At 41.4% G+C, this 26,987-nt stretch overlaps 1 protein-coding gene across 4 annotated transcripts in view; it reads left to right on the top strand.

The window, feature by feature from the left end:
• Nucleotides 1-26,987, top strand: part of CLCN4 (chloride voltage-gated channel 4) — a 68,403-nt gene that overhangs the window by 23,839 nt on the left and 17,577 nt on the right. For 2 of the 4 annotated variants that reach the window (XM_084790585.1, XM_084790587.1), the window contains 9 exons: nucleotides 2,215-2,369; nucleotides 4,081-4,180; nucleotides 7,278-7,465; nucleotides 10,560-10,682; nucleotides 18,417-18,623; nucleotides 18,744-18,824; nucleotides 19,839-20,384; nucleotides 22,854-23,040; nucleotides 23,548-23,946. In XM_084790585.1, coding sequence (XP_084646711.1) covers nucleotides 2,226-2,369; nucleotides 4,081-4,180; nucleotides 7,278-7,465; nucleotides 10,560-10,682; nucleotides 18,417-18,623; nucleotides 18,744-18,824; nucleotides 19,839-20,384; nucleotides 22,854-23,040; nucleotides 23,548-23,946 — 1,975 coding nt within the window. In that variant the 5' untranslated portion in view covers nucleotides 2,215-2,225. Of the gene's footprint in view, nucleotides 1-2,197; nucleotides 2,370-4,080; nucleotides 4,181-7,277; nucleotides 7,466-10,559; nucleotides 10,683-18,416; nucleotides 18,624-18,743; nucleotides 18,825-19,838; nucleotides 20,385-22,853; nucleotides 23,041-23,547; nucleotides 23,947-26,987 lie in introns of all 4 variants that reach the window. The other 2 variants (XM_084790584.1, XM_084790586.1) reach the window with 1 other exon arrangement.

The following is a 26,987-nucleotide window of genomic DNA, read 5'->3' as shown; positions in this document are numbered from 1 at the left end:
TAAAGCAATGAGAGAGGGCTGCACACAAATATTTTTATAACCGCCTTCAATGTTTTAACCATTGATTCCAATACTTTTGTGGCCTTCATCCTGTAATTCAAATTTCCATGCTTTTTGCCAACTAATTTTTATTTGGTGCGTTTTGCAGACCCTTGTCTTGTTCAAGTTTTTTTTTGTTGTTGTTGTTGTTGTGTTTTTTTTTTTATGTTAACCAGAGTTAACATTGTTCCTGCTACAAAAAAAAAAATCTGTGCTTCAAACTAGTTCCTATGTGATCTGGAAATGAGGCTCTAAGGGTGGCAGAACATGGAAACCTTATGATTGATTGGTTTCCAGGCCAGGGGAGCCTGAACAGTTGGAATGGAATTGTTATCTAAGACATTCAAGTCTTTTACTGTCCCGGCAACAGTACCAAGTAAGTTTTGACTTTGTTTTAAGAAAAACTTAAAATGAATGTCTGGCCTCAGAACTCCTTGCCCAGGACACTGTGCTGCCAACTTTGTGCGGTTCCTGACCGATGATGATAATGCGTCCTACTGCTTATTTGATATCCATAGTGGCTCGCCTCTTGAAGAGGGATGCTGCCACCTACAGACTGCCCTGTCACTTGTGAATGCAACTGTGCTCTATTTGGATGTCTGTGATGACAACCACAGAGGCTGTTTGCTATTATTTGCCATAGAGCATGGAAAGAAACTCAGTTATTTGTGAACTGTATTTTCAAATGTGTTCATTCACTAAAATTTGCCATGTTGTGTGCTCTTCAGCTTAGCATCACTGTAACAAAACAAAAAGAAGAAAGGTTTATTAAGTTCATAGTTCTCAGACTGTGGTAAATTAGCCACCCTGCTTTGGAATTCTGGTGACAATGTACATAATAGCATGATATTTTGGTGGAACAAACATTTACTTCATGTCCAGGACATGAGAGAGGAGTGACAGCTAGGAGCTGGGGCACACTTCTTATCACCTAAGGATCTCACGCCACTTCTTCAAGCTTTCACTACCTTCCAATAGCACCACCTTGAGGATAAAGTATGTAATACAGGGATTTAAGGGGGCATTTAAGAACCAAACTATAGCACCAACTCAGTAGTGGTGCGTTAAAAGTTATTCACTGACTTGACAATTGTGCAGAATGGTGAACAGTTCAAGATTCTGGAAGAACATCTCCTAGCTGTGGTCAGAGACTACAACCTACATTGGTGTTTCCATAGTCATACTGCAAACAAGTGGCCTTTTCCTGTTTTATTTAGTTTTCCATTAATACCAGACCCTCAAAACTGTGCTCCTTTTGTTGGTAATTTTGGGGTTTAAAGTGTCCTGGAAATACTGCCCTGTAGTGCTGTCCATGTTCGTATGTGCTAGAGCATTGTTTGTGATGTGCTTTGTGGAGAAAATATGTCTGGTGGAGAAACTTTGATGAGGCCTCAGTAGTGCAGGTGGCTGAGTTCAAGGATACTGAGTGAGCAGTATCTGCCAAATAAGATGTCTCTCAATAGGAACACACAGATAAAAGATGAAATATTGATGATCTGAAAAAGAAGTTGTGAGCAGAGGTGTGCAGGATTAGTTTGGGGGCAATTGTTTGGAATTTCCTAATTCAGTGTTCAAGATGACTTTGTAGAAGGTAATTGGGAAATAATGAGGATAAATTCAGTACATATTACATATGTCAGTGATATTGATGTGGAAATAATGTTTTGGTTTATAAAAAATTAATAGAAGCAGAGAATGGTGGCACATGTTTGTTATCATACTGTCCAAGAGGCAGAAATAAGAGGATCAGAAGTTCTAGTCATTCTCTGTGACATTATGAGTTCAAGGACAGTCTGGGACACATGAGACTATGTTTCAAAACAGACAGACAGACAATAAAGGAATCAGTGGTAGAGCTCTTGCCTAACACACACACACACACACACACACACGGAGGGAGGGAGGGAGGGAGGGAGGAAGGGAAGGAGGGAGGGAGGGAAGGAGGGAGGGAAGGAGGGAGGGAGGGAGGGAGGGAAGGAGAGAAACAGAGAGAGAGACAGACAGACACAGAGAAAGATAAAGCTGGTAGAGTTCTTGGATTATGCTGCCATATTTACATTGTGGCCCTGCTTACTTTGTTTCTTTGTAGAGCTGGAAATCAAACCTGAAGCTTTGTGCATGCTATGCAGACACTCTGTCCTGTTTGCATTTTTAACAGGTGGACTTCTCTTCCAGGAGTAACTAGCATGGTCAGTGCAGGAGCCATGAGTGCCTCTGGGAACCTAATGGACTTCCTCGATGAACCCTTCCCTGATGTGGGGACATATGAGGACTTTCATACCATAGACTGGCTGAGGGAAAAGTCCCGAGACACTGACAGACACAGAAAGGTAGGTGGTATCATACTAAAGGGGTCTTTACCAATAGTTTCACAATGCTTCCATCTTCAGGTTAGGATCTCTGCCTGAGGATATTGTATATTGGTTCCACAGAAGAAAAGAGCTAATAGAGAAAGCAGGGACAAAGACTGAGAGTTATAATAGTAGGTACTTTGGGTAGAAATATGACCACTGCAAGCAACAAGGGGACCCTGGAGCCAGAAATGTTTGAACCACATCTTGCTCTTGACACCTTCATGGTAGTTGAGTTTGAGGCTGTCATTTCTGGGCCTCATTTTCTCATCTTTGAAAAAAGTGGTGATTATGTTGAAGATTGGGAGAGGGAGAGGGAGGGCGGGAGGAGAGAGAGAGAGAGAGAGAGAGAGAGAGAGAGAGAGAGAGAGAGAGAGAGAGAGAGAGAGAGAGAGAGAGAGAAGGAGAGAGAGAGAGAATATGTTACCATGCTGCCAGGCATCTAATTGGCACTTAGTGTATACTAGAATTTGATACAATGTCGTTATATAGCAAAGGCCATGGGTTCATTTTAAAGGAATGACTAAAGAAGGCTTTTCCAGAGAGGGTGTGACCAAAGTTTGGTAGTCAGAGAGAGGGGAGGTCTTCTTAAATATCAGGAGTGGGCTTTTTTAAAGTCCCAGAAACATGAAAGAGAGTGGCACATTTAGGTCATTCAGGGGAGTCCTGGGTTTGTTGGAGGATTATCAGGAGAAGATGAATAAAGATAAGCCCAGAAGAATGGGCTATAGGGCCGCATTAAGAATGGCTAACTGGGCCATGGGAAGGAGTTGGTCATGGCCATAGAGAATAGTAAAGAAGTGCTACAAAGAGAAAAACAGGACGCCTGAAATCGTAGTCAAGAGGAAGGAGGAGTTCTTACTGAAGGCTGTAAAAGAAGATGGAAATGGGGTCAGGGTCAAGTCAGGGAGGGCTTTAGAGGAGGGAGTAGAGAGAAATGTACTAATGGAACAGCAGACTCCTGTCAGACAAGGGGATGCTTTTGCTAATGAGTGGAGGAAGAAGAGTGGGGATTGCCCTGCAGCAGGGGCTGGGAGAAAGTGTACCATGAAGCTCGGGGTGAGGGTAGGGTTCACCTTGGAGAGTCAGAGATTCCTAGCATGCAGATGCCTGCTAAAGCTTGAGACACTGACAAGGTGACCTGGGCACTCAAAGAGAGAAGTAGGGATGGAAGTAGGGCCTAGGAAAAGTTAGAGTCTGTATTCTGGGCACAAAGGGAGGCAGGTGTGGGTCAAAGCTAGAGACTTGGAAGAAGGAGACAGGGATGAAATAGGGAACAAAATGAAAATGCATATGGGGGAAATGATGATGCTAGAGGAGCATAGGACTCCCACAGAATGGGGAGGGAAAGAAGCATGCCATAAAGATACCAAAATGGTCTCTAAAGAGTTAGAGTAGCCCCTTAAAAATTCATTTTATTTTATTTTATCCACTGAATCTGATTTGCTCTTTGATTATCTACAATCTACTGCGATAAGAAACACTGATCCTGTGTTGCATCCTTAGAGCCCTATGAACTAGAAATCCCATTGAATCATTGTACTGTATTGCTGCAAGAATAATATGACTGGGGACTTAGTGGCTTAATTACATTCACATTCTCAGTCACTTTCTTTCCTAAGGAATCTACTTAGTGTGAAGTAGAAAATGTGTTCTGATCAAGTGCTTGCTGTATGTGCTTCATTTCCAGATAACCAGCAAAAGTAAGGAGTCGATCTGGGAGTTTATCAAGAGCCTGCTGGATGCCTGGTCAGGATGGGTGGTGATGCTACTCATTGGGCTGCTGGCAGGTATGTACAAGATATGTATGTGTGCTGTACTCCTAACCACCCGCCCCCAAACATCAGATGTTTGGGAGACACTGAAGCTACAGAGTATTTCTCTTTCATCTCAATGCAAAGGATTTATTGCTTGAACTATTTAAGATCAAAATAACTGAATGAGTACTTCTAGAATCTACCACTGAGGCTAAGGCAAGAGACTGATCCTTACTATGGCGCCACAGACCAAAGCAGAGGTGGCTCACAAAACAAGTGTGGGCTTCTGGAAAGTTCTAATTAACAGTGCTGCTTGACCCTGTACACACACTGAATAGGTTTATGATCACCTATTTTTTTTTCAGAAAGCACACGTTTTATATTCTACCTAGCTATGTGTGGGGTGACAATATATGGAAGCATTATAATTTGTAGGCATCAAGCACCACATGTGATGGGCTTTTCCTGCTACTGGAAAGCCCTGAACTCCATTGTTGAACATGCTATGACATTCAAAGTAATGCTAACTACCCAGAGGATGCCAGGTGAATCCAGGACAGTTGCATCTAGATTATATACACTGTTAAGACCCTTAGAGACTTTTCATCCTCCGTTGTCATAATCTCAGCATCATTTTGTAGACGGTAGATATTTGGCTCTTCATGGCAGTTGTTTGCTGAACTTTATTTCTTCTTAGGAGATTATGAAGATTAGTGTTAAGTAGCCTTTCTGGAGATAACACTGTGACGCTGCTTAAAGACTTTCTCCATTCCTTTCATGATTTTAGTTCAACACTTAGAGGCAACAAACACTTAGAAAGCTGGTTCTATGAACGCGGTAGAAAGTGAAAGAAGGTGCAGAATGAAGAGGTTTTGGAGATAGGCACCTCCAGTGTTCTTTGGATTTGGATGCATGTTGGAGGGAGATCTAGAAAGTAGCACTATTTTCCCATGGTGTGGAGGACTCAGGTACCCGACTACCTGGATGGAAGGTCTTATTTGGATGCATATATGATGGCGATGTAGAAAGTAGTACCATTTTCCCATGGCTTCATGCCTGGATGGATGGTTTTATTTGGGCTCCTCTGTGTAAGTAACTTACCAGAACTTACCATGAGGGGGCACTGTTGCACCACAGACCAAAGCAGAGATGGCTCACAGAACAACTGGCCTGGATGAATAATAATGTAACTGTGAACAATTGAAAAATGAGGGCTTTTGGAATGATCACCAGATCTTGTTCAAATGTCAGTTTCCATTTGAAACTTTGATCATTTTTCATAAAAAATTACATCTTTCTTTAAGCCTCTCCCTCACGAGTTCTGTACACGTGGTGTGTGTGTGTGTGTGTGTGTGTGTGTGTGTGTGTGTGTGTGTAACAGCTTTATTGAATGATACTACATATATTGCATGATTAACCCATTTAAAGTGTACAACTAAGTGGTTTTTAGCATATTTACAGTTGTGCAGTCATGATCATGACCAATTTTAGAATAATTCTATCATTCCCACCTAAATAGTACCAGAACCATGTAACTATGGAAGGACCTAAACCATTACCAGTGTACCTCGTTTCTCTGCAGATTTGTCTGTTCTGGACATCCTGTATAAATGGAGTTGTATACTATGTGTGTCTCTTGAAGTGGACCCAGGTCCAGTTGCCTGGTCTGAGCCTTTTTTCCCCTACTGATTAAACCAGTGGAAGCACACACACACACACACACACACACACACACACACACACACACACACACACACAATCTACTGTTGAAGACAGGGTTCTGTGGGCCTGAATGTATCTTTAGAGGTCAGTAGCAAGAGGTGTACAATTAAGACAAGTCAGGGAAGAATGCACAGCAGGAAAGGAGAAGAGGGTTTAGGGCCAAGCTTTGAGGAAATATCCCCTTTAGAAAGCTGAGCGTGGGAGTAGGGAAGATCAAGAGAGACAGAAAATCCAAGAGCGAGGAGGAAACCATGAGAGGTTAAATGTTGTAGAAGCCATAAGAGGACAAGGTTCTTAAAGAATGGAGTGCTCAGCAGTTTCAAGTGATGTCAAGAAGCCTAAAACCAGGGTTGGCAGCCTTCCTTCTATAAAAGGCTAGCAAATAAGGGTTTTCAGCTTTGTGAGCTATGTAGTTCCTGTCTCAGCAATTTAACTCTGCCATTGTAGCAGAAAGAATAGCCACAGTCAGCATGCAGTGAAAAACTATTTCTATGGTGCGATAAAGCTTTTCTAACAAAAAATAAACAAACAAACAACAATAACAACAAAACAAAAACAAAACAGTGGGCTACATTTGGTCTTTGGGTGTGTGTTGCATGACCGGTTCTGGAAAATGAGGACTTGGTACAGGCTATTGCTTTCCTAGTGGAAGGAGGGAATGAACTGGACTGTGGGGAAGAGGAGAGACAGGAAGATATAGGAATAGTGTCTGGATGGGAAAGTAGACTAGGGGGTGACTTAAATATTGATGAGGAGACATTTGAGAGGGAAGCATTGTTTATTTGCTTGTATATTTAGTGCATCTGATGTGTATGATGTGTGTGTTGTGTGTATGTATGGGTACATTCACTTATACGCACATATTTGGAGGCCAGACAAGGATATCTTCCTGTGTTTGTTTCTACCGTACTCCCTCCAGACAGGATCTCTCACAGCACTTTGGCTTGGCTGGCTGTCCAGTGCCACTTCCAGTGTCTTCATGTTGCTTCCCTCAACATTGGAGGTTTAGGCACATCTGGTTATGTCCAGGTTTTATGTAGGTGCTGAGATTTGAACTCAGTTCCTCATGCTTGCACAGAAAGAACTCTTATCTGGTGAACCATCTTCCTAAGCTGGAGATATTTTTTTCAAGATATATGCTGGCAATATAAAAAAAAGCCTGGAGAGAGATGAGTAGTTCTTGAGCTTTGGTGTGCCCTCACAAAAGTCTCCTACCTGATTGGAGCCCCCAGGGCTCTTGTGGATCTCTGAGATGCCCACTGCCTGGCTTATATCATAAGTGCTCAGGTGACTTCCAGGTGAGTGGAAGCAGGTGTGAGTTTCAGTGGCAGTGTCATGGCATGGGTGTGCCCTCAGCTGTCTTCTCTCCGTGTGGCAATTTTTCTTCCGTGGTTCATTCTTTTCCTAGGTACCTTAGCTGGAGTCATCGATCTCGCTGTTGACTGGATGACAGACCTAAAGGAAGGGGTCTGTCTGTCTGCCTTCTGGTACAGCCATGAGCAGTGTTGCTGGACCTCCAATGAGACCACTTTCGAGGACAGGGACAAGTGTCCCCTGTGGCAGAAGTGGTCAGAGCTTCTGCTGAGCCAGTCAGAGGTATGTTATCTGTGCAGGATCCTGCCTGGGAACCACCATAATCCCTATGTCCCGGACACTCACGATTTTACCTTCAGATAATCTCTCAATAGTGCTGCCACTTGCTTTTCTTGAGCCCTGCTGCTCCTCAGAATTCACTTGGAAATTCTTGTTCACTCTCGTGGGCGTTAGATGTTTATTCTACAAAGCCCTTTCCCTCTCTCCATCTCTCTCTCAATTTGTCCAACTTTTCTCTCTTCCCCTCTCTTTTTTTTCCTGATTTTTCAGACATGGTCTTACCCCATAACCCACTCTGGCTTGAAATTCACAGTAATTCTCATGCTTTAGTTTCCCAACTTCTGGGGGTTTTTCCATGAGCCATCATAGCTGGTGTATTCACCTTTTTAAAAATCAAAAGTGGCTTCTTCATTGTGCTGAAGAAATGTTTTAAGGCAGATAAAAAGATGTTATTTGCTTTTTTAAAAAAGATTTTATTTACTTAATGTGATCTCTATCTGCATGGGTACATACATGCTACAAGAGGGCATTAGGACTGTTGCTGGGAATTGAACTCAGGACCTCTGTAAGAACAGACAGTGCTCTTAATCAATGAGCCATCTCTTCAGCCCAATGTTATCTGTTTTTAAAGTAACAATTTCAGGGAACCAATTTATAGCTTGTCAGATCCTTCCACAGAAAGTACAATTTAATGACTTTTGTCACATTCACAAAACTGTGTAATGATCACCACAATCAAATTTCAGAATATCTTTGTCCATAACAGTCCCCCGTAAATACACACACACACACACACACACACACACACACACACACACACACACACACACTGATGCACAGTCATTGGCTGCTAGTCCCAAGCAACTGCTAATGTCCTTTATGTCTCTATAGATTTTCCTGGTCTACATAGTTCAATTAAATGAACCCATGCACTATATGGATTTGTGTCACTTAGCATATTATTTTCCAAGTTCCTTCATATTGTAGCATAAATAAACATTTCCCTTCTTTTCATGCTGTGTGATACTCCAGTGTATGAGTAGACTACATAGTATTTGATGAACATGTGTTGCTTCTTTTTGGATAGCCTGAACAATGAACATCTGTGTTCAAAGTGGGGACATATATTTAATTTCTCTTGGGTATAGGTGTAACCTCTGGGTGAGAGACGACCTTTAGATTTAACCTTTGAAGAACTGGTCGGATGTTTTCAATGTGGATGCACCATTGTGCATATCCATGAGAAATATATGAGGGCACTGATTTGCCTACGTTCTTTCTAGCACTTGCTAGCATCTGTTTTCATTGTAACTATCCTAGTGAGTGTGAAGTGAGAGGCTTCTCACTGTGGTTTCCATGACCACCTCCCATCGAAGTTTTCTGACCCAACCAGATGATAATTCTGTGAAAAGCATGTCTCAGGTACAGGGATATATGAGTGACCCACAGATCCAGTACTTTACTTCAGGAAATGATTAGCATCGAAGTGAATTCACAAGTTACCACCCTGAGCCAGGTGTGGTGGCACATCCCTTTAAATCCACGTACTCAGAAGGCAGAAGCAGAGGCAGGTGGCTCTCTATGTCTTCTATACCATCCTGGTCTAATAGTGAAGGTCTGACTCAAAAGGAGGAGGAGGAAGAGGAGGAGGAGGAAGATCATTGATGGATCAGAAAGCCAGGTGAATAGAGCTAAGTGACAAGCTTCACATCATGGGTAATGAAGACTGTTAAAGCTAGAGTATTCTGGAAGGATATTTGTAATCTATTTGAACTTCTCCTTCATTCTCTGTTGCTTTTGACTGACATTCACAGCTGAAGACATTTGGAATGTACTTTGTCATTTTACTAAAACCTTTCACTTGGTGAAGTATTCCTTCACATTTCAGAAGAAGATAGAGATCTTGAAACCTCACACATTCTCAGTGCTCTCCATTATTTCCAGAAAGAAATTCTCTTCTTAGGTTAATGGGTGTTGGCAGATGGGACTGGCTAGCTGCCATCTTTTCTCCTATTTGCAGAATGTGTTCCGGGGGAAACAAAGGTGCCTATCTTTTCAACGGGCTGTAAGATTTATTCTTTGTTTCAAAGAATTTCTCTTTAGAAGAGTGAGAAGTTGGGTTTTATTTTGCCTCCAAAAAGTACATATTTAAGTAGATGAAAGGTATTCCTTGGGTTGATTTCTCACCACATAGGGTGTGAAATATGTGCTTGCATTGCAGTCTCCAGGAACATGTCCTTACATTTAATAGGCACACATGTGACCATGGTCATGACCTGGCAGGTAGGTGATCACTGTTTCCCTTTCTTTCACTTGAATAATCCAGATGGGGAAGAGAAGCTAAAGCCTTGAGAAAGGAGAAAGGGCTCAGAATATGTGTGTATGAGAATTGAAAATATCCTTCCATCAGCTACTTTGGAACAAATAGTCCAGTACATTCTTCTGAATAGTATGTTTAAGCAGCTTCTTTTTATGAGTGCCTGTCAAATGTTAGCACTTGCTGGAATCTTCCAGAGGCTTGTTAAAATGCACTGGGCTGTGTGCCTGTGTGAAGTATCTGATTTGGCAGCCCTTTGGTGGAGCCCACAGGTTATGTTTCTGCCAAGCTCCCAGGTGATGCTGATGCTGTTGGTCCATGGACCACACTTAGAGAAGCAGCCTTCCCAAACACAGTACCAACACTTATTCACTGTGGTCTGGGTGTGGCTATAATAAAAGCTACGAGAGAGGCCATCCCACCACAGACAAGACAAAACAAATCATCCAGCGTCTCACAGGCAGTCTTCTGCACCACACCTTTTATTAACTACAGTGCAAGTGGTGATTACGGTCCAACATCACCCTTGCTTTCCATTACTGCTGAGATTTCACCCCCTGGAAGGTTTGTGTAAATAGCTCCCAGAGAAACACCTGATGCTGTTTGTGTGTGGTGACTGTAGCAATAGCAACAACTGGTTCTTTTGCTTATACAAGCTTGGGATGAACCTCCCTGAGCCATCACAGCTTCGTTTTCCCTGATGGAGATGGTGGGGTTGGGTACCCTGTTCAGGTCTACTATGGCTCATCACTTTTTCCTTGTTTTGTGTCTATTCTTCAGGGTGCCAGTGCTTACATTCTGAATTACTTAATGTACATTCTGTGGGCATTGCTGTTTGCGTTTCTTGCTGTCTCTCTGGTACGTGTGTTTGCACCATACGCCTGTGGCTCTGGTATACCTGAGGTAAGTTGTGGCTGAAGTACTGTGTACCAGCTATAATCCCCACACTAAGCCTACTAGATAGGCCTGTTTGTTCATTTAGTATTTGAGGAAACTAAAATACAAACCAGTTAAGTTACTTTCTTAAAGTTTCAAAGCTGGCAAGCTGTGAGTTGAGCCCAACAGTCTGGATTCACAATGAGTAGTACTGTATTCAGTAGTTTTGATCTGTTGCTTCTCAAATGATTAGACCTCTTCCTTTTAAGCCAAGATAAACTCTTATAAAGTCTGAAGAAACTGAGCTCACAAAGCATCCACATAAATTTGCTACTGTAGTAACTCTATGATGTAATGTGAAAAACAGACAATTGTGGAAGAGTATCACTGGGAAAATTCACTGGTGCTCAGAGCTTCTGCCACATTGTGCTTTTCTGGTGACAGGGTAATAAGACCCTTTAAAAACATCAATTCGGCTTTTAGAGCACACACTGGGAGTATGGCTGAGTGAAGGTGAGGTTCTTGTAAATAGCTTTCAGCAATTTCATGTAACTAGCATATCGAGAAAGTGACCTCGTCTTTCACTGAGAACAAACTTGAAGCCTGGGAGAATCCGCTAGGTAGAATGATGGTAATAGAACTGATTCCTGAATAAGCTCAGGCAAAATGGTAACCAGAAATCATAAAATGCCTTGCATGTACACTGTAGTCAGTGTACTTCCATTGCTCCTTGAGTAGAAATGGAAAGAGTGAGTTTGAAACTAGAGTTGTAATCTGATGATGGCACTGGGCTCCTGTCTCGCTGTTTGCTTTTCAATTTTTTTATTAATTTCCCTTTGGATACAGCATTTCATGTATCTTAGGCTATCCTGAAACTTACTATGTAGTCACAGATGACCTTGATTTTCTTATCCTCTTGCATCAATTTCCCCACGTGCGGGATTGCAACTCCCAGTACTGGCTTATGTTCTGGAGAAGAACCCAGAGCTTTGTGCATGCTGGGGAAACACTCCACTAACTTAACTCTAACCCCAGTCCAGTTTACCCTGTATTGTGCCTTCTCACACTGATGCTGGCCTAGACAGTTCACACAAAGGGATAGAAGATATATAAGGAAGATGTACTGAAAAAGTACAATATATGCTGGTTTCAGCAAAGAGTAAAAATATATATATTGATATTGTCATACTGAATCTTTGGCAGTTTATTTTGGAATATTACTTCAAGAGCACCCAAACCAAACTGCCTTACCACCTGTCTTAGGCAGTGTTCTATTACTGTGAAGAGACACCATGACTATGACAACTCTTATAAAGGAAAGCACTTAGTTGGAGTTTGCTCACAGCTTTGGAAGTTTAGCCCATTATCATGGCAGGGAGCATGGTGGCATGCAGGCAGACATAATGTTGGAGAAATAGCTGAGAGTTCTATATCCAAAAGAGAGAGAGAGCCACCAGGCCTGGCTTGGGCTCCTGAAACCTCAAAGCCCACTCCCCCAGTGACATAATTCCTCCAACAAGGCCAAATCTCCTAATCTCTACCAAGTAGTGCCACTCCCCGATGACTAAGCATTCAAACATAAGAGCCTATGGGGAACAGTCTTATTCAAACCATCACACAACCCTATTTCCTCTGCACAGCCAATTCTGCTCTAAGGAAGCATGTATACTTTGAAAGCATATGGAACACTAAAACCATAGACTTCTGAGGGAAATGGGTCAGAGTGGGGTCCTAATACTCAAAACCTGACCCAGAGGGAGAGAGAGAGAGACTTGCTAAGAACAGTGCCGCACATCTTAAATGGCCTCCACACATGTAAATACTACAATAAATATGTATTTCCCTCATATTGAAAAACTTTGATGTTTGCTTGTGGACAATTGAGGCTAAAGGGATTGCATCGTGAAAGGACTAAGTTGGGGTGCCATCCAAAATCAATAGAAAGTGGTCACAGCAGGTACAGGCAGCCATGGCACCTTAGCAGAGGTGTGAGATGGTAGGAATTAGAGACATATTAAAGTGCACATTTTGTGTTTTCCTGTACAGCGCAGTTCAACCAGAGGCAATTTTCTGCATTCACCTTATATTTCTCCTGTGGAAAATTATACATAAGCAGTCACAAAATTTGCATTATGCTTAAATTCTTATTTGATGAATGAACAGCGTGGGTGGGAATTTGTATATTCAATGCAAGTATTATTACAGATCTGGCTGTTTTATTTGATATTAAAGCCTAAGGGAGCCTAGAATATAAAAATAGATAATTATTACTGTCACAGTTTATGATCTTACTGTCCACTAGTAGGCATGTTCTTACTCAAGCTTTTCCCCAAACAGGAAGATATCATTAGGGGTACTAAAATAGCAATATATTGCACGCTGGATCGATCTTTGTCCTCTTCCTAAGAAACAGAGATGAGTAGTGGTGATCTTGTAGACAGATGTGACCTTTGTATCTTCTCCAATGTGGATATCTTTTAAAGTATTTTTTATTACTTTGAGTGAATGCATGTTGTGTACATGGGAGGGGTGCTCTACACATGCCATAGCATGTGTGTGAAGGTCAATCGACAACTTTGTGGAGTCAGTTCTCTTTTTCCACCTTCCTGTGAGTGCTGGAGATTGAACTAAGGGCATTTGGCTTGAGTCACAAGCGCTTTTACTTGCTGAGAGATGTTTCTAACCACAAAGTAGACATCATAAATTATTGGTGACAGTGGCACATTCAAGTTTCTTAGGTGACAAAATGGCATGTGAAACATGATACTCATAACAGTGATATCAAGTGTGCAAAGTAAAAAGTAGCCTGGTAACTTAGGTATAGTTCTATTTATATGGCAGCAACATGTAGCTAAAATGAGACAACCTGTACTAACTTGATCAAGAAATGCAATTGAATTATTGGAAGTGGAGGGGGAAGAAGGAAGGTGCTACTGAGGAGGGAAACAGGGTTTTCAAAGATATCTACTGGGTAGAAGATATTTCTGTGCTTGCCCTATTAAGTCTCTTTTAACGACATACAATTACTTAAAAAACAACTTTTTATTGATCTTTAGGATTTCACATCACACACTCCAATCCCACTGTCTCCCCATAGCTCCATATTCGTCTTCTGACCTTACAGGCCCCTCCAAAAGAAAACAAAAAATTAAAAAAGACTGCAGCTTTTGTGGAAGCTGCAGTCTGTCACACAGTATACCTTTTTTCTCCAAGCAGATTTACTTGCAAATGTTCATTGAAATGAGTCATTGGTCTGGTTCTGCTACACTATCAGTACTGCATCCTCAGCAGGACTCCTCTTGGATATTCAGTTGTTGCCCTGGGTCATGGAAATCTTGCTCCTTTGATTCTGCAGGACTGGCCCCTTTACACACTCCAGCAGTTCATAGATGGAGTACATGTTGGAGTGAGCCAACTCAAAGCCCTGGAATTGGGCCTGGGTGGCAGCTGAGTTGGTCAGCCTGCCAGCTCTCCTATACCTGCCCCACCAAAGCCAGCTCTCCAGCACTGCATCAATGAGCACTCAAGATAGTCTGAAAGTTTCATGAACGAATGGGAGTTTCACAGTCAAAGTCAGCTAGTATGAGTCAGCAGTAGTAATGCATGCATTGTTAGTGTAGTAGAGCTGGAAATCCTTCACCTAGGAAAACAGAATTTATGACAGTTCTTGGAGAAGATGGTCAAAGTGAAAAGTCTATGTAAGTCTATATTTTGTGCATTAAAGAACCTTCTTGGGCTGGAGAGATGGCTCAGAGGTTAAGAGCACTGACTGCTCTTCCAGAGGTCCTGGGTTCAATTCCCAGCAACCACATGATGGCTCACAACTATCTATAATGTGATCTGATGCCCTCTTCTGGCCTGCAGGTGTACATGCAGGCAGAGCACTGTATACATAATAGTAAATAAATAAATCTTATTTTTAAAAGAAGCGCCTCTTATTCAATAGCCATATCACAGTGGAAATTGACTTAAAGTAAGAGTTGGGGCCATGCTGCTTCACAATAGCAAAGGTATGGGCTGAGCTGCTTACAAAAGCTACCATGCCTTAGTGGAGTCATGTGGTCTAGTGGAATATGTTGTATGTCAGATGACACAAGAGCAGACGCTGAACACAATGCACATAGGTACATATTCACATTATTTTATCATGCTGAGGATGAGACTGGCAAGCTCTCTGTTACTGAGTGACAAACTAGACAAAGTAGGTTTTCAAAATTGCTTATCCTTCTAAGAATTGTCTTCTATGATATTTTGATTATTTAAGATAAAAATCCTTTTGGAAATTCTTTTAAGGCAGGATCTCACTATATAGCTCAAACTGTAGAATTACAACGTGGCGCAGGCTGGCCTTGACATTTCATCAGTCTTTCTATTCATGCTTCTTGAGTCCTGCCTGGGATTACAGATGTGCATCACCGTACCCACTATAAACATTTTAAAATGCTAATTTAGAGATGTTTTTCTGTGTAATAAATGCACCATAGATGTTTTGTAAAGCACATTTGAAAATGAGCACTCCAGCAAAGGAAATGGCTCATTTGGTAAGAGTGTGCAAGTATAGGGCTTGAATTTGAATATTCAGCACTCGAGTAAAAGCTGAACATGGCTGTATGTTCCTATAGCACCAGCATTATGGAACAGAGATGGACAGATCCTAGAAACTCACTGACCAGCCAGCTTAGGTGAAACAGTCAGCTTCATGTTTAGTGGGAGACTCTGTATCAAGGTAGTTAGTAGAGAAAGATAAAGAAAATGCTTAGCACCCTCCTTTAATCTCTATATGTGCATACATGGGTGCATGCACCTGCATGCATGCACCTGCATACCATACATATGCACAAATAACACAAAAGAGAACACTCATAGTGTCTTGGATTTCAGAGTTTGGAGAGATCGTTTTCTTTTGAACCTCTCAATTCCAAAAAGCCACAAGTGTTCACCACGAACTGGACAAGAAATTACATCCTCTCAAAACTTATTCTTCACTGATTTCTGTTCTTTACCAAATATGAGCACTGATACAAACATTTATTGATCGGAAAGAGCTTTGTTCTTAAGGGTAACACCACTGAGTAAGAGTCTCTGTAATACATTGCACTAAAGCCCTGCTTACTTCAGTCTCTATCAATTCATATTAAAGTAATTAGATTTGGGCATCTCCCGGGAATGAATCTGTCTTCTTTAGTTCCTAATTTGATCATGACAATTTTATAAAATCATTATAGAGAATTACAAAATACCTATTACATTATTCAATTCACCACATGTCATTGCTGGCAAAGGCTTGGTTAATTTAGACGCTTGTGATTTTCTAAGTAGTATTATGCTTTTAAAATGTACCCCAGGGTACAAATCCATATTAACTAACTGACAAAAATTATAGATATTTTTATTTGAGGGAACACAAAAGGTCTAGATTGTGGTAGGCACAATCAAACATCCCTTCAATACAGAGATCTGAGAGCCCCAGAGCACAGGCTCAATTAGGGCAACTACCACTAGTTAAATACTAGTTTAACCACTACTAGTATGAGACTAGCTGAAGAAATTCTGTTAACCAGGCGTGGTGGTGCATGCCTTTAATCCCAGCACTCGGCAGGCAGAGGCAGGCGGAGTGCTGTGAGTTCGAGGTCAGCCTGGTCTACAGAGTGAGTCCAGGACAGCCAAGGCTAATACAGAGAGACCCTGTCTTGAAAACCCAATAAATAAATAAATAAAAGAAAAATAAAAGAAAAAAAAAAAGAAATTCTATTTAACTTTCATTCTGTGAGTAGGAACTCACAGAGACTTTTTGGATATCTATCTATCTATCTATCTATCTATCTATCTATCTATCTATCCATCTATCTATCTATTTCTCTCTCCCTCATTTCCCTTTCCCTTTCTGTTCTCCTCATTCTCTTCCTCTCCTCTTCAAACTGAGAACCAGGAAGTATTATCTGAGTGACTCTGTGGAGCACACCTGTTATCTCAGCACTTGTGAGGTGGAGGCAGGAGAATCAGGTCAGCTTGGCTCAAATAGTGAGATCCTGTCTTAATCCTATTCCATTAAAAGACAAGAAATGAAATCCTGAGGTGAAAAGAATCCTGGCCACAGACCTTTAAAATATGGCTTATCCCATTCATAACCTTCCCAAATCAACAAAGTTGACACGATAAACAATACAAGGAAACAATGAAACAAAAAAAAGACAAATTTTGTTTCAGTGATGACTCTTAAAGATTGAGAGTTCAGGGATATTTGTGTTACTCTTTCCAGGAGCAGAACATTTTAGAATCATCTGGCTGTAAAATTCCCTTTGCCTTGGCTGCACCTCAGAGCAATTACATTTGATCTCTGTTGGGAAAGCTAGTTCTTGATTGGACCTATGCAGGGATAGCTACTCCCTGAGATTTTGTAGTTTGCCAAGTGATTCTGATGAGGTTGAGAAGCATCATGTTTGCCTTTTGAGAAGTTGTTTTACTTGGCAGAGTAATGTCTACAAGAAGACATTTTTCTGTTATATAATGTCCACAAGAAGACATTTTTCTATTATGTAGATGACATTGACAAGGAAAAACATGATCCCATGACACAGCATACAATTGGGAAAACTGGATAGGAATTTGATTAACTGACCTAGTATCTTAAGAATATAATCAGAAGCTTGAAAGTTGCTAGCTCAATGGTCAACATTCACTTTTTCTAGCCTATTGTGACAGAGGTTGGAGGTAGAAAAGTATTGAACCACTTGGAAAATTAGGCTTCAGTGTGCAAAGTCCATCAAAGATCCTGGTAGCCAAATGAATTCTAGGCAAAGACTTAAATGTACTTGTAGGAATAAAGTCGTTATTTGGCATTGAAAAAATGGGGCAAGTCTGCAAAGGAATAAATAGTTCTCTCTGTACTTAAAATCCTTTTCAATATGAGACAACAAGAACAAAGTATATGACATATATTTATACAGAAACATCATATGAAACCCATCATTTATATGCTAAAATTATCAATTTAAAATAGCAATCTATGGCTGGACATGGTGGTGCACACCTTTAATCTCAGGGACTCGGAAAAACTGAGGCAGGTGAATCTCTCAGTTCAAGGCTAGTATAATCTATGTAGTGAGTTCCATGACAGCCAGGGCCACATAGTGAGACCTCATTTCAAAAAAAGCAATTTGTAGTAGTTCCACTGTATACCCCAAGTTGCAAAAATTTTGTAAGTGCTTAATTAAAATGAAAAAAGGCATTAATATTGGGTTACAAACAAACAGGAAACATGTTTTGTTTGTTATCGTTGTTCTTTTTTGTTAATTACTAGTGTTAATCTCTTTATTTTTCTTTTCTTTCTTTTTTTTTTTTTCGAGACAAGGTTTCTCTGTGTAGCATTGGCTGTCCTGGACTCACTTTATAGACCAGGCTGGCCTCGAACTCACAGCAATCCTCCTGCCTCTGCCTCCTGAGTGCTGGGATTAAAGGTGTATGCCACCACACCCGGCCTGGTGTTAATCTCTTACTGGGCTTAATTTATGAATTGAACTTTAATATGGTATATACAAAGTTTGACATAACTTGGATTTAAGGTGTCCACTGGGGATCTTTAGATGTATCCCCATGGGTAAGAGGGGTACAGTGATAAGGTACAAAACTTTTGCTGGTCAGGAACTGAAATAGCTTTCCCTCCCTGTGATTTAGTGAGTCTTGTTCAGAGTCATTGCAGTTTCTTTCACAGACTTGAACGGATGTAATTCATTCCCCTTCACTCCCCATCTTCTGTTGCAGATAAAGACTATTTTAAGTGGATTTATCATCAGAGGCTACTTGGGGAAATGGACTCTCCTAATCAAGACTGTCACCCTGGTGCTGGTTGTGTCCTCTGGCCTAAGCCTTGGGAAAGAGGGGCCACTGGTCCATGTTGCTTGTTGCTGTGGCAACTTCTTCAGCAGCCTTTTCTCCAAGTATAGCAAGAATGAGGGCAAGAGACGTGAGGTGAGCCAGCTCCCTTCCACCTCCACTGGCAAGGGACATAACTTCTTGGAATCCCTACCTCATCTTACCAGCCTTCATACTAAGGTCTCCAGAGCTCACCTTGAACTAATCATTTTGCAGGTGCTTTCAGCTGCAGCTGCTGCTGGTGTCTCTGTGGCCTTTGGTGCTCCTATAGGAGGTGTGCTCTTCAGTCTAGAGGAGGTGAGACTGGGCTTTCATGGGTTAGAATAGCCAGAAACACATGGGTAGCTGGCAGAGTACAATTGTTGAATAAAGTTCACACAGTTAATTAAAGTGCACAATTTCTGCTGATACCTGTGTTCTCATATACTGTTTTCTAAATTGCCAATATTTTGGAGAGTTTTCTAGTATGGGAACACCGACAAGTTAGCTCCAATTTGGTTTTGGAACCTAATGGATCATTCCAGGGGTTAACAATTTTTTTTCTGAAAAGGTCACTGACTGTACGTGCCGCAATCTCCATGCGTAGGCATGACTATGTGGCTGAAAACTATCGTTATGGGCTTTGAAACTTCACCTTTATTTAGTTCTCATGTGTCACAAAAATGGTATTTTTGAATATGTCAGGTTATAAGTAGTTACTTTTATAACCCCAAACATTCATAAATATACAAACTCTGCTGCCATATAAATATATATTCTGAGTCAGAGTTGAATTGTAGGCCTGACTTTTCCAGCCCTCAATCTATTCTGCTGCTCATATAGTAAGAGTTGTTGAGTTTGGGAGGACTTTTGTGGCGTAAATAGTATTATGAGTACTTATATTAATTTTTCTCATTTTGTGGTGCTGGGATTTAGAGAATACTAAACATGTGCTCTTCCTCAGCTACACCCCACGCCTTTTATTTCTCTTCCAAACATAGCACAAACCCATTTTGATTAAAGCTATCCAACTTTTGCTATTTGCTTATTAATGTTTGTAGTACTAAGGACTGAACCCAGGCTCTATGACTGCTATTCAAACACTGTACCTCCAAGTTGTATTCTAGCTCGCCAGCCCATGTTTAGACATTAATTTTCTTAAGTGCCTTTTTGGTCACAACTAAACTTAACTGATAAATAAGTTGCATATATTTTTGGTCTTAAGACTGTGACTTTTAGGCCAAAGGTCAACAGTTAGCTGCTAACCCAAGAGAAAGGCTCTGAGCAGTCCATTCTCTGGTCACTCTCTGATTTTCTATTTGTTTGTCCCAGGTCAGTTACTACTTTCCTTTGAAAACCTTGTGGAGGTCATTTTTTGCAGCCCTGGTGGCAGCTTTCACACTGCGTTCCATCAACCCCTTTGGAAATAGTCGCCTGGTTCTCTTTTACGTGGAATATCATACACCCTGGTACATGGCTGAACTCTTCCCCTTCATCCTGCTTGGAGTCTTTGGGGGTCTTTGGGGAACCCTCTTCACACGCTGCAACATTGCCTGGTGCAGGAGGCGTAAAACCACCAGGCTGGGGAAGTACCCAGTATTGGAGGTCATTGTGGTGACAGCCATCACTGCCATCATTGCCTATCCCAATCCCTACACTCGCCAGAGTACCAGTGAGCTCATTTCGGAGCTATTCAATGACTGTGGGGCTCTTGAGTCCTCCCAGCTCTGTGACTACATCAATGACCCCAACATGACTCGGCCTGTGGATGACATTCCGGACCGGCCAGCCGGGGTTGGGGTTTACACAGCCATGTGGCAGCTGGCCTTGGCATTGATCTTCAAAATAGTCATTACTATATTTACCTTTGGCATGAAGGTAAGTGAAGCAGAAAGAAGAGGTGAGGGCATATTTTTCTGGGTATAGCAAATTATTCTCCAAAATAAAATTATGATTTGAAGAAGAACAGTGACCTTTCTTGAATGTTCTCATGTGCTTGGTCTTCTTTTAATAATAATAAAAAAGAAACAGTTCTTTAAAGAGCAAGCATATGAAGTAGAGATTTTATTGTCATTTTCTTTTTATATTTTTTGGGCTGGGTCCCACCATTTAACTCTTTCCTACAACTAGCTACATAGTCCAGACCAGCCTTGAACTCACAGAGATCGTATGTCTCCCAAGAACTAAGAATAACAGCATGTGGTACTACACCTGGTTATTTCCACTTTCTAGTTGAAGAGGCTGTAGATGGTGGCTTGGTTCAATGCAAATATAGGCCTGGCTGTTGAGTGGATGATGGTAGGTAGTGGACAAAGAAAGCCCAATTTGGCCTCTATTTCAGGAAGTAATCATCATTTGAGAATAATTTGTATTCTGAGCAATGTACTAGTCTGAGGAGTACAGAACCCAATACAAAATGTTGCCCTTGAAGGAAGGGTACACGCAAAGCCAGCATTCAGAGAATTTGTACTGGGAAGTATGCATGGGCTATTTGCATGCATCTTATCTTGATGGCCTTGAGAACTGTGGATAATACCGAATGCTTCTATTTTTGGAGAGAAGATATATTCTTTCATTCTGGTTTGAAGCTCTGTTTTAACCCAAATCAGATATACATAACCCCAAGGGCACTGAGGCATTATTGCTTTCTTTTTCTCTTTGAGATGGTGCCTCGCTGTTTAGATCAGACTGCCTCTCAAATGTTGGGATTATAGATTAGTGCTATGCTTGGCCAAGTTGATCATTTTAAAGTACAGAGATCATTTTCATTATGTACATCCACAATACGGTGTAGCAACTGTTTATTTAGAATCAGAATATTTTCATTCCTCTGAATAAACTGTACTTATAGTTATTCTCCACTCACCCCTTCTATAGCCCTTACAGCTAATCATATGTTAAGTGATACTGTGGATTTAAACATATTGGACAGTACATATAAATGGAATGGAATATGTGGCCTTTTGTGTCCAGCATCTTTCACTCAGCATCATGGTTTCAAGGTTCATCCATGGTGTACTATAATACTTTGCTCCTTTTATTGGCTAAGTAGTATTTCATTCTTTGTATATTCCACATTATTTCTATTTAGAAACTTATCAGAATATACCATTCATACAGAGTTGGTCACAGCTTGATGAATCTTCATAAAAATATGAACATGTATGGACATTACTATTGCCATGTGATATTTGAAAATGTTTTCTTTTTACAGAGTCTCAGAAATGGGGCCTTTGTAAGACACAAGATGGGTAGAACTCATTAAGCAGATGACTTACTCTTATCCTTCAGTTCCTATCAAAGGAGTCGATCTTTGTGTTCAAGGAAGATGTTATTAGTACCCTTTGGTGCTTACTAAGAAAAGCCTACTTTGAAGTTAAAGGGGATTCAGTGACTGTGGAGTAAGGAAAATTCAGAAAGAGATAGTTTCTCAAAGATCATTCCAAACTGTAGAAATTGCACAAAGAGGCTGCCTCCTTCACTTCAGCAAGGTTAAAGATCTGCTTCCATTTTCAGACAGATGGCTACTGGGGTGCTGAGAAGAGCAGCTGCTGTGAGATTTACAAGCTTGTGAATTCTCCATGAACACCGAAGTCAGGGAATTCTGTAGCTCATGTATTATCACCAGCTAAACCAAAATATGTCTTCATTCAAAGTAGATGACTTGCCATTACTAACAACTATTAGGCCACACAGTCTGCTTCCTTGCTGCCTCTGAGTTGGCTGTAAAATATTCTGAAAGGTTCTTGGAAAATGCATTTAGTCAGGAAATGGAATTTTTTCTCCTCTCTCCCTGATAGGTGCCAGCCATCACCTTTTGAACTGGGCACTAAGTCTTTGAAAAGCTTTTGGAGGATCCAGGCCAGCTATGGTGACACAATGCATTCTGTTTCTTTATTTTACCTGGGAGCAGTTGAAGGCCTTTCTTATCCATTCTCATGCTGTGGCTTTGACATTTAATTTTCAAAGCCAGTGTGAATAACACAGCTAGGGGAGTGAGAAAGTGGTGAGAGGCTCAGGTGGCAAATGCTGGCTTGGAATGTTATCAGCAGCGAAGCTTACCATTCTTAAATGCACAGCAGGCAAAGGGGCTGGCTTTTGAAGTAGAGGAAATGAAAGTGTCAAGCTCTGTTCTTTTTGAGTTGTGGTGGAGTACACCACCTAAGAGACTGCTTGGGTCAAATCATTTGTCTCACCTTTCCTCAGCTTACTTGGTTTTGAAGAGCTGTGTCTCCTTTGAGGACCTAAGCCAAATGCAAATGTTATGGGGGTGGGAGGTGCTCACTCTCCCCGGGACTGGGTAAACTCCTTTCCTCAGACTGCCTTTTCTCTGTATGCTCCTTCGAGATTCCTTCAGGCCTCTTCATTCCCAGCATGGCTGTAGGAGCCATGGCAGGCCGGATGGTGGGAATCGGCGTGGAGCAGCTGGCCTACCATCACCATGACTGGATCATCTTCAGGAACTGGTGCAGGCCTGGAGCAGACTGTGTCACCCCAGGGCTTTATGCAATGGTGGGAGCTGCAGCTTGTCTAGGTACAGCCATAGATGGGGGGGGGGGGAGGATGAGGGCAGTGTGGTGATCTACCTTAGAGGTCAGACAAGCTGAAAGTAATAGATTAGATCATTGGCTTCACTTGGGATAAGGGTAGGCTATCTATCCTCTGGTAACAAGTAAATTCCTACATCTCAGTAGCTCATGCCTCGTTCAACACACACACACACACACACACACACACACACACACACACACACACACAACACACCTTCACATGTTTGCAGAAGGTTCTCATCTCTCCAATATATTGGTTCCCTGTAGGCCAATATACAGGTCCCTGATGCAAAGCTAGGTTTAACGGAGCTTGAGCCCAGTCATCATGTGGGACTGACTCCTTAGAACAAGTATGAAGATGATCAAGAGTTCTCATTAGAGAGCCTGCTTGGGCTGAAATTCTGATCTGGAAACTTGCCTGTTTGTATAAATCACACATTCCTGGGGTCTGTGGCTTAGATTTCCCATCTCACTGTACTTTCCTGTTATAGGAGGAGTGACTAGGATGACAGTGTCCCTGGTGGTCATCATGTTTGAATTGACTGGAGGTCTGGAGTATATTGTACCACTGATGGCAGCCGCTGTCACCAGCAAGTGGGTCGCTGATGCCTTTGGGAAAGAAGGCATTTATGAAGCCCACATACATCTGAATGGGTACCCATTTCTTGATGTGAAGGATGAGTTCACTCACCGTACCCTGGCCACGGATGTAATGCGGCCCCGGAGAGGAGAACCACCATTGTCGGTACTAACACAGGACAGCATGACTGTGGAGGATGTGGAGACACTCATCAAGGAGACAGACTACAATGGCTTTCCTGTAGTGGTCTCCAGAGACTCGGAGCGCCTCATTGGCTTTGCCCAGAGGCGGGAGCTGATCTTGGCTATAAGTGAGTAAGGACAGGGAGGTTCTCACGTTTTCTCAGAGACCAGTGTTAGCTTTTGTATCCTAGGATAAGCACATGGGTCCCAGGTAGTTCATTAAGTCAGGGGCTTCTTGACAAGTCCCCAATATGTCACTTAAATCTATGTGGTGAGTCCCAAACCTGTGCATATATGGGCAACATTAATTGGATTTCATAGGCTGTGTGTACATAATATGCATATGCATATGCACTATAACTATAGAATGGGAGAACATGGAATTTAGAGGAGTATATGGCAAAGGAACGTAGGAATTGGAAAGGGAAGATGAGGGGTGGAAATGGTATAATAATGGCACCTGTATTACAGTCTCAGAAACAAAATTTATGATAAAAACTTTTTTTAAAAACCAGAGGCTTCCAAGCTTTTCTTTAAGCAGATTTGTCACCCAGGATTAGGTTAAGTTTCAAATTCTTATTGGACTGGCCCACTGGATGCTGAGATTCTTTATTCCTTCTGGGCTTTCCAGTCATCCCAGTGCTTCTGCTGCTAACTCACATTGTAAAGAGTTAGGGTTTAAACTCAAGCCCTGGGGTAAATATTTTGGGTTAGAAGTGGTTGCTGTGGGTCCAGGTAGTGGCTGGGGCTCCATTCCTGCTAGGAGATATGTAATGTTGCTGCTGCTGCTGCTGCTGCTGCATTTTTAAAGGAATTGTTGGCTAAAACTGAAAGGAAGGAATGCTGTGAGAATACAATGGAACAGACAAAGCTTATCTCAGAAGTTGACTTCCAGGTAGCATAGTTATCCCACTTAAGGGAGGAGTTCTCAGCACCGCACTGGTGCCCATCTTCCCATGCACTGCCTATCCCATCCCCTTCTCATCAGCAGTCTTGCTCCATGATCTGTGAAATATCCCTACCTTACATGGGAGACAAGCCTCTGGCACAACCTTCATGCCCATACAGCACTGTTATATCCCACCACATCTTCCAGAATGTTCCTGCAGCATAACAATGAGACCTTCTTCCTCCTTCCTGACAGCTGATTACCTCACTGTGAACACATCTTCACCAGACTGCTGTTTATCCTCTGGCCCTTTGTTCCTATTTCCCAGGCACTTCCTTTTCCATTTTAAAGCTCCTTTCTCATATTAAATAGCTGAAAATATATTTAAGATATCTTTCTCTAAAGCTTTCCACGTGCTAGTATAGATAAGCATTGCCTTCTAACTTTAATGGTTAGTTCACACAGAAAGGAAAATTTGAGCTTACATTTTAGGTACCATAGCAAATTCTTGTGTGAGTGCTCTGAGATGTTTCTCTTTATATAGGTCCTGTTTTGGAATAGGGAGGTGCCTTGAGGGGCAAATGCTGCCTTATAAATAATGAGATCATTAAAAAGCTGTTGAAGTAGGGCTGGGTTTGTTTTAAAATAATATAATCAGCAGCCTTTAAAATGCATTCAGTTCCCCCAACATCTTTTATGCAGTGGTTGAGTTTAGAAACTGAAGTAATAAATGCCATTGCCTACTGTGCTGCTCTAGGCACACCTGCTAAGAGATAGCTTACTAATTTTGCTTAAATCCATTACTGTAATCAAGTGGGAAGTGGTAATTGGCATCAACTAGTTGGAGAAGGGATTTAAGCTCTGCAAGTGTGCACCCTCTCAGAAACGTTGTTTGGAATACCTGAAGAGGCATCATGCAGTGTAAATCATATTTCTGTGATTTCAGTTAATCCCATCATAGTGCAGAAGCTGCTATTTACATGACTTGCAAAAAGATGAGGGGTGTTTTGCTGAAAGGAACCAGAAAAGCTGTTTTCCTGTGCTGTGGAAACTGCAGGATCACCTCATTCTGGTAGTGAGATTCAGGACCCGTATTTGAGGAATTATATGTCCTTACATGATTATTGAGATAGGACATTAAACATTTTGCTAAAAATACTTCCACGTCAAGTTTACTTTAAAAAAAAAGATTTATTTATTTAATTATTATGTATACAGTGTTCTGCCTGCATGTACACCTACACACTAGAAGAGGGCACTAGGTCTTATTATAGATGGTTGTGAGCCACCATGTAGTTGCTGGGAATTGAACTCAGGACCTTTGGAAGCACAGTCAGTGCTCTTAACCTCTGAGCCATCTCTCCAGCCTGCCAAATTTACTTTTAAGGGGATTAGAAGCAGAGCTACTGCAAAGACTATTCAAGAAAATGATCATGAGTAAAGAATGAAAAATGAGGAAAATAAGGATGTTCCTACATTTTATGTTCTGTTCTTCTAAAATTTAAAAACTTTTTTAAAGTTAGCAAACAAAGTAATGGATTTCATAATAGTGTCTACATACATAAACGTCATTATGTTTTGTCAAAGAGTGATATTTAGCGCCACCTTGCGCCCATCAGAGTTATTAGTCACTGGGGGCCCTGTGTGACCCTTGTTCAAATTCCTAGCAAGTGGATTTTACTACTCATTCCTCTTTGCGAATATGAAGATCCTTCTGTACTCAGCAGAGCTCAGGCTCTTCAAGTCCTGGCTTCTGCAATTAAGCAAGTGCAGGTTCTTTGAGGACTCAGTGGAAAGCCACAGAGATGATTAAAGGAATGGAAAGTTAGAGTTATAGGGAAGAGTTAAGGGAACTCTTTTTTTTTCCTCATCTGATGGATGACTTAATAATGATTCTCGAGCGTATGGAAGATGCTTACTTGCATAAAAGGATCCACGTTTAGGATCTAATGAGAAGATAGGTCTCAGATCTGCCAGACAGGCTCTGTAAATATAGAGGTTTCTGTCTGGAAGCACTGTTAACTATTGGAATGGGTCATGTGAAATAGTAGTGCTAATTACTTTCCGGGAAATGTTAAGATATATGGAGTGGGTAACACCTCTCCATGCCATGGTAGATAGTATCTTATAAAATAATCTTTTCCTTCTATGTACTCTTTCAATCATGTCATACTGCTACTTAGCACGAGAGCAGTTGCTTCCAATTTTCCATTTTAACCTTTCTTGTTAATTGTGCTTGTTTTATGGACACATTCTTAACCAACTGGATAATAGAGCATT

Source organism: Acomys minous, assembly GCF_964271855.1.
Source record: "Acomys minous genome assembly, chromosome: 7".
Taxonomy (NCBI): domain Eukaryota; kingdom Metazoa; phylum Chordata; class Mammalia; order Rodentia; family Muridae; genus Acomys; species Acomys minous.
This window is presented reverse-complemented; position numbering and strand designations above follow the sequence as displayed.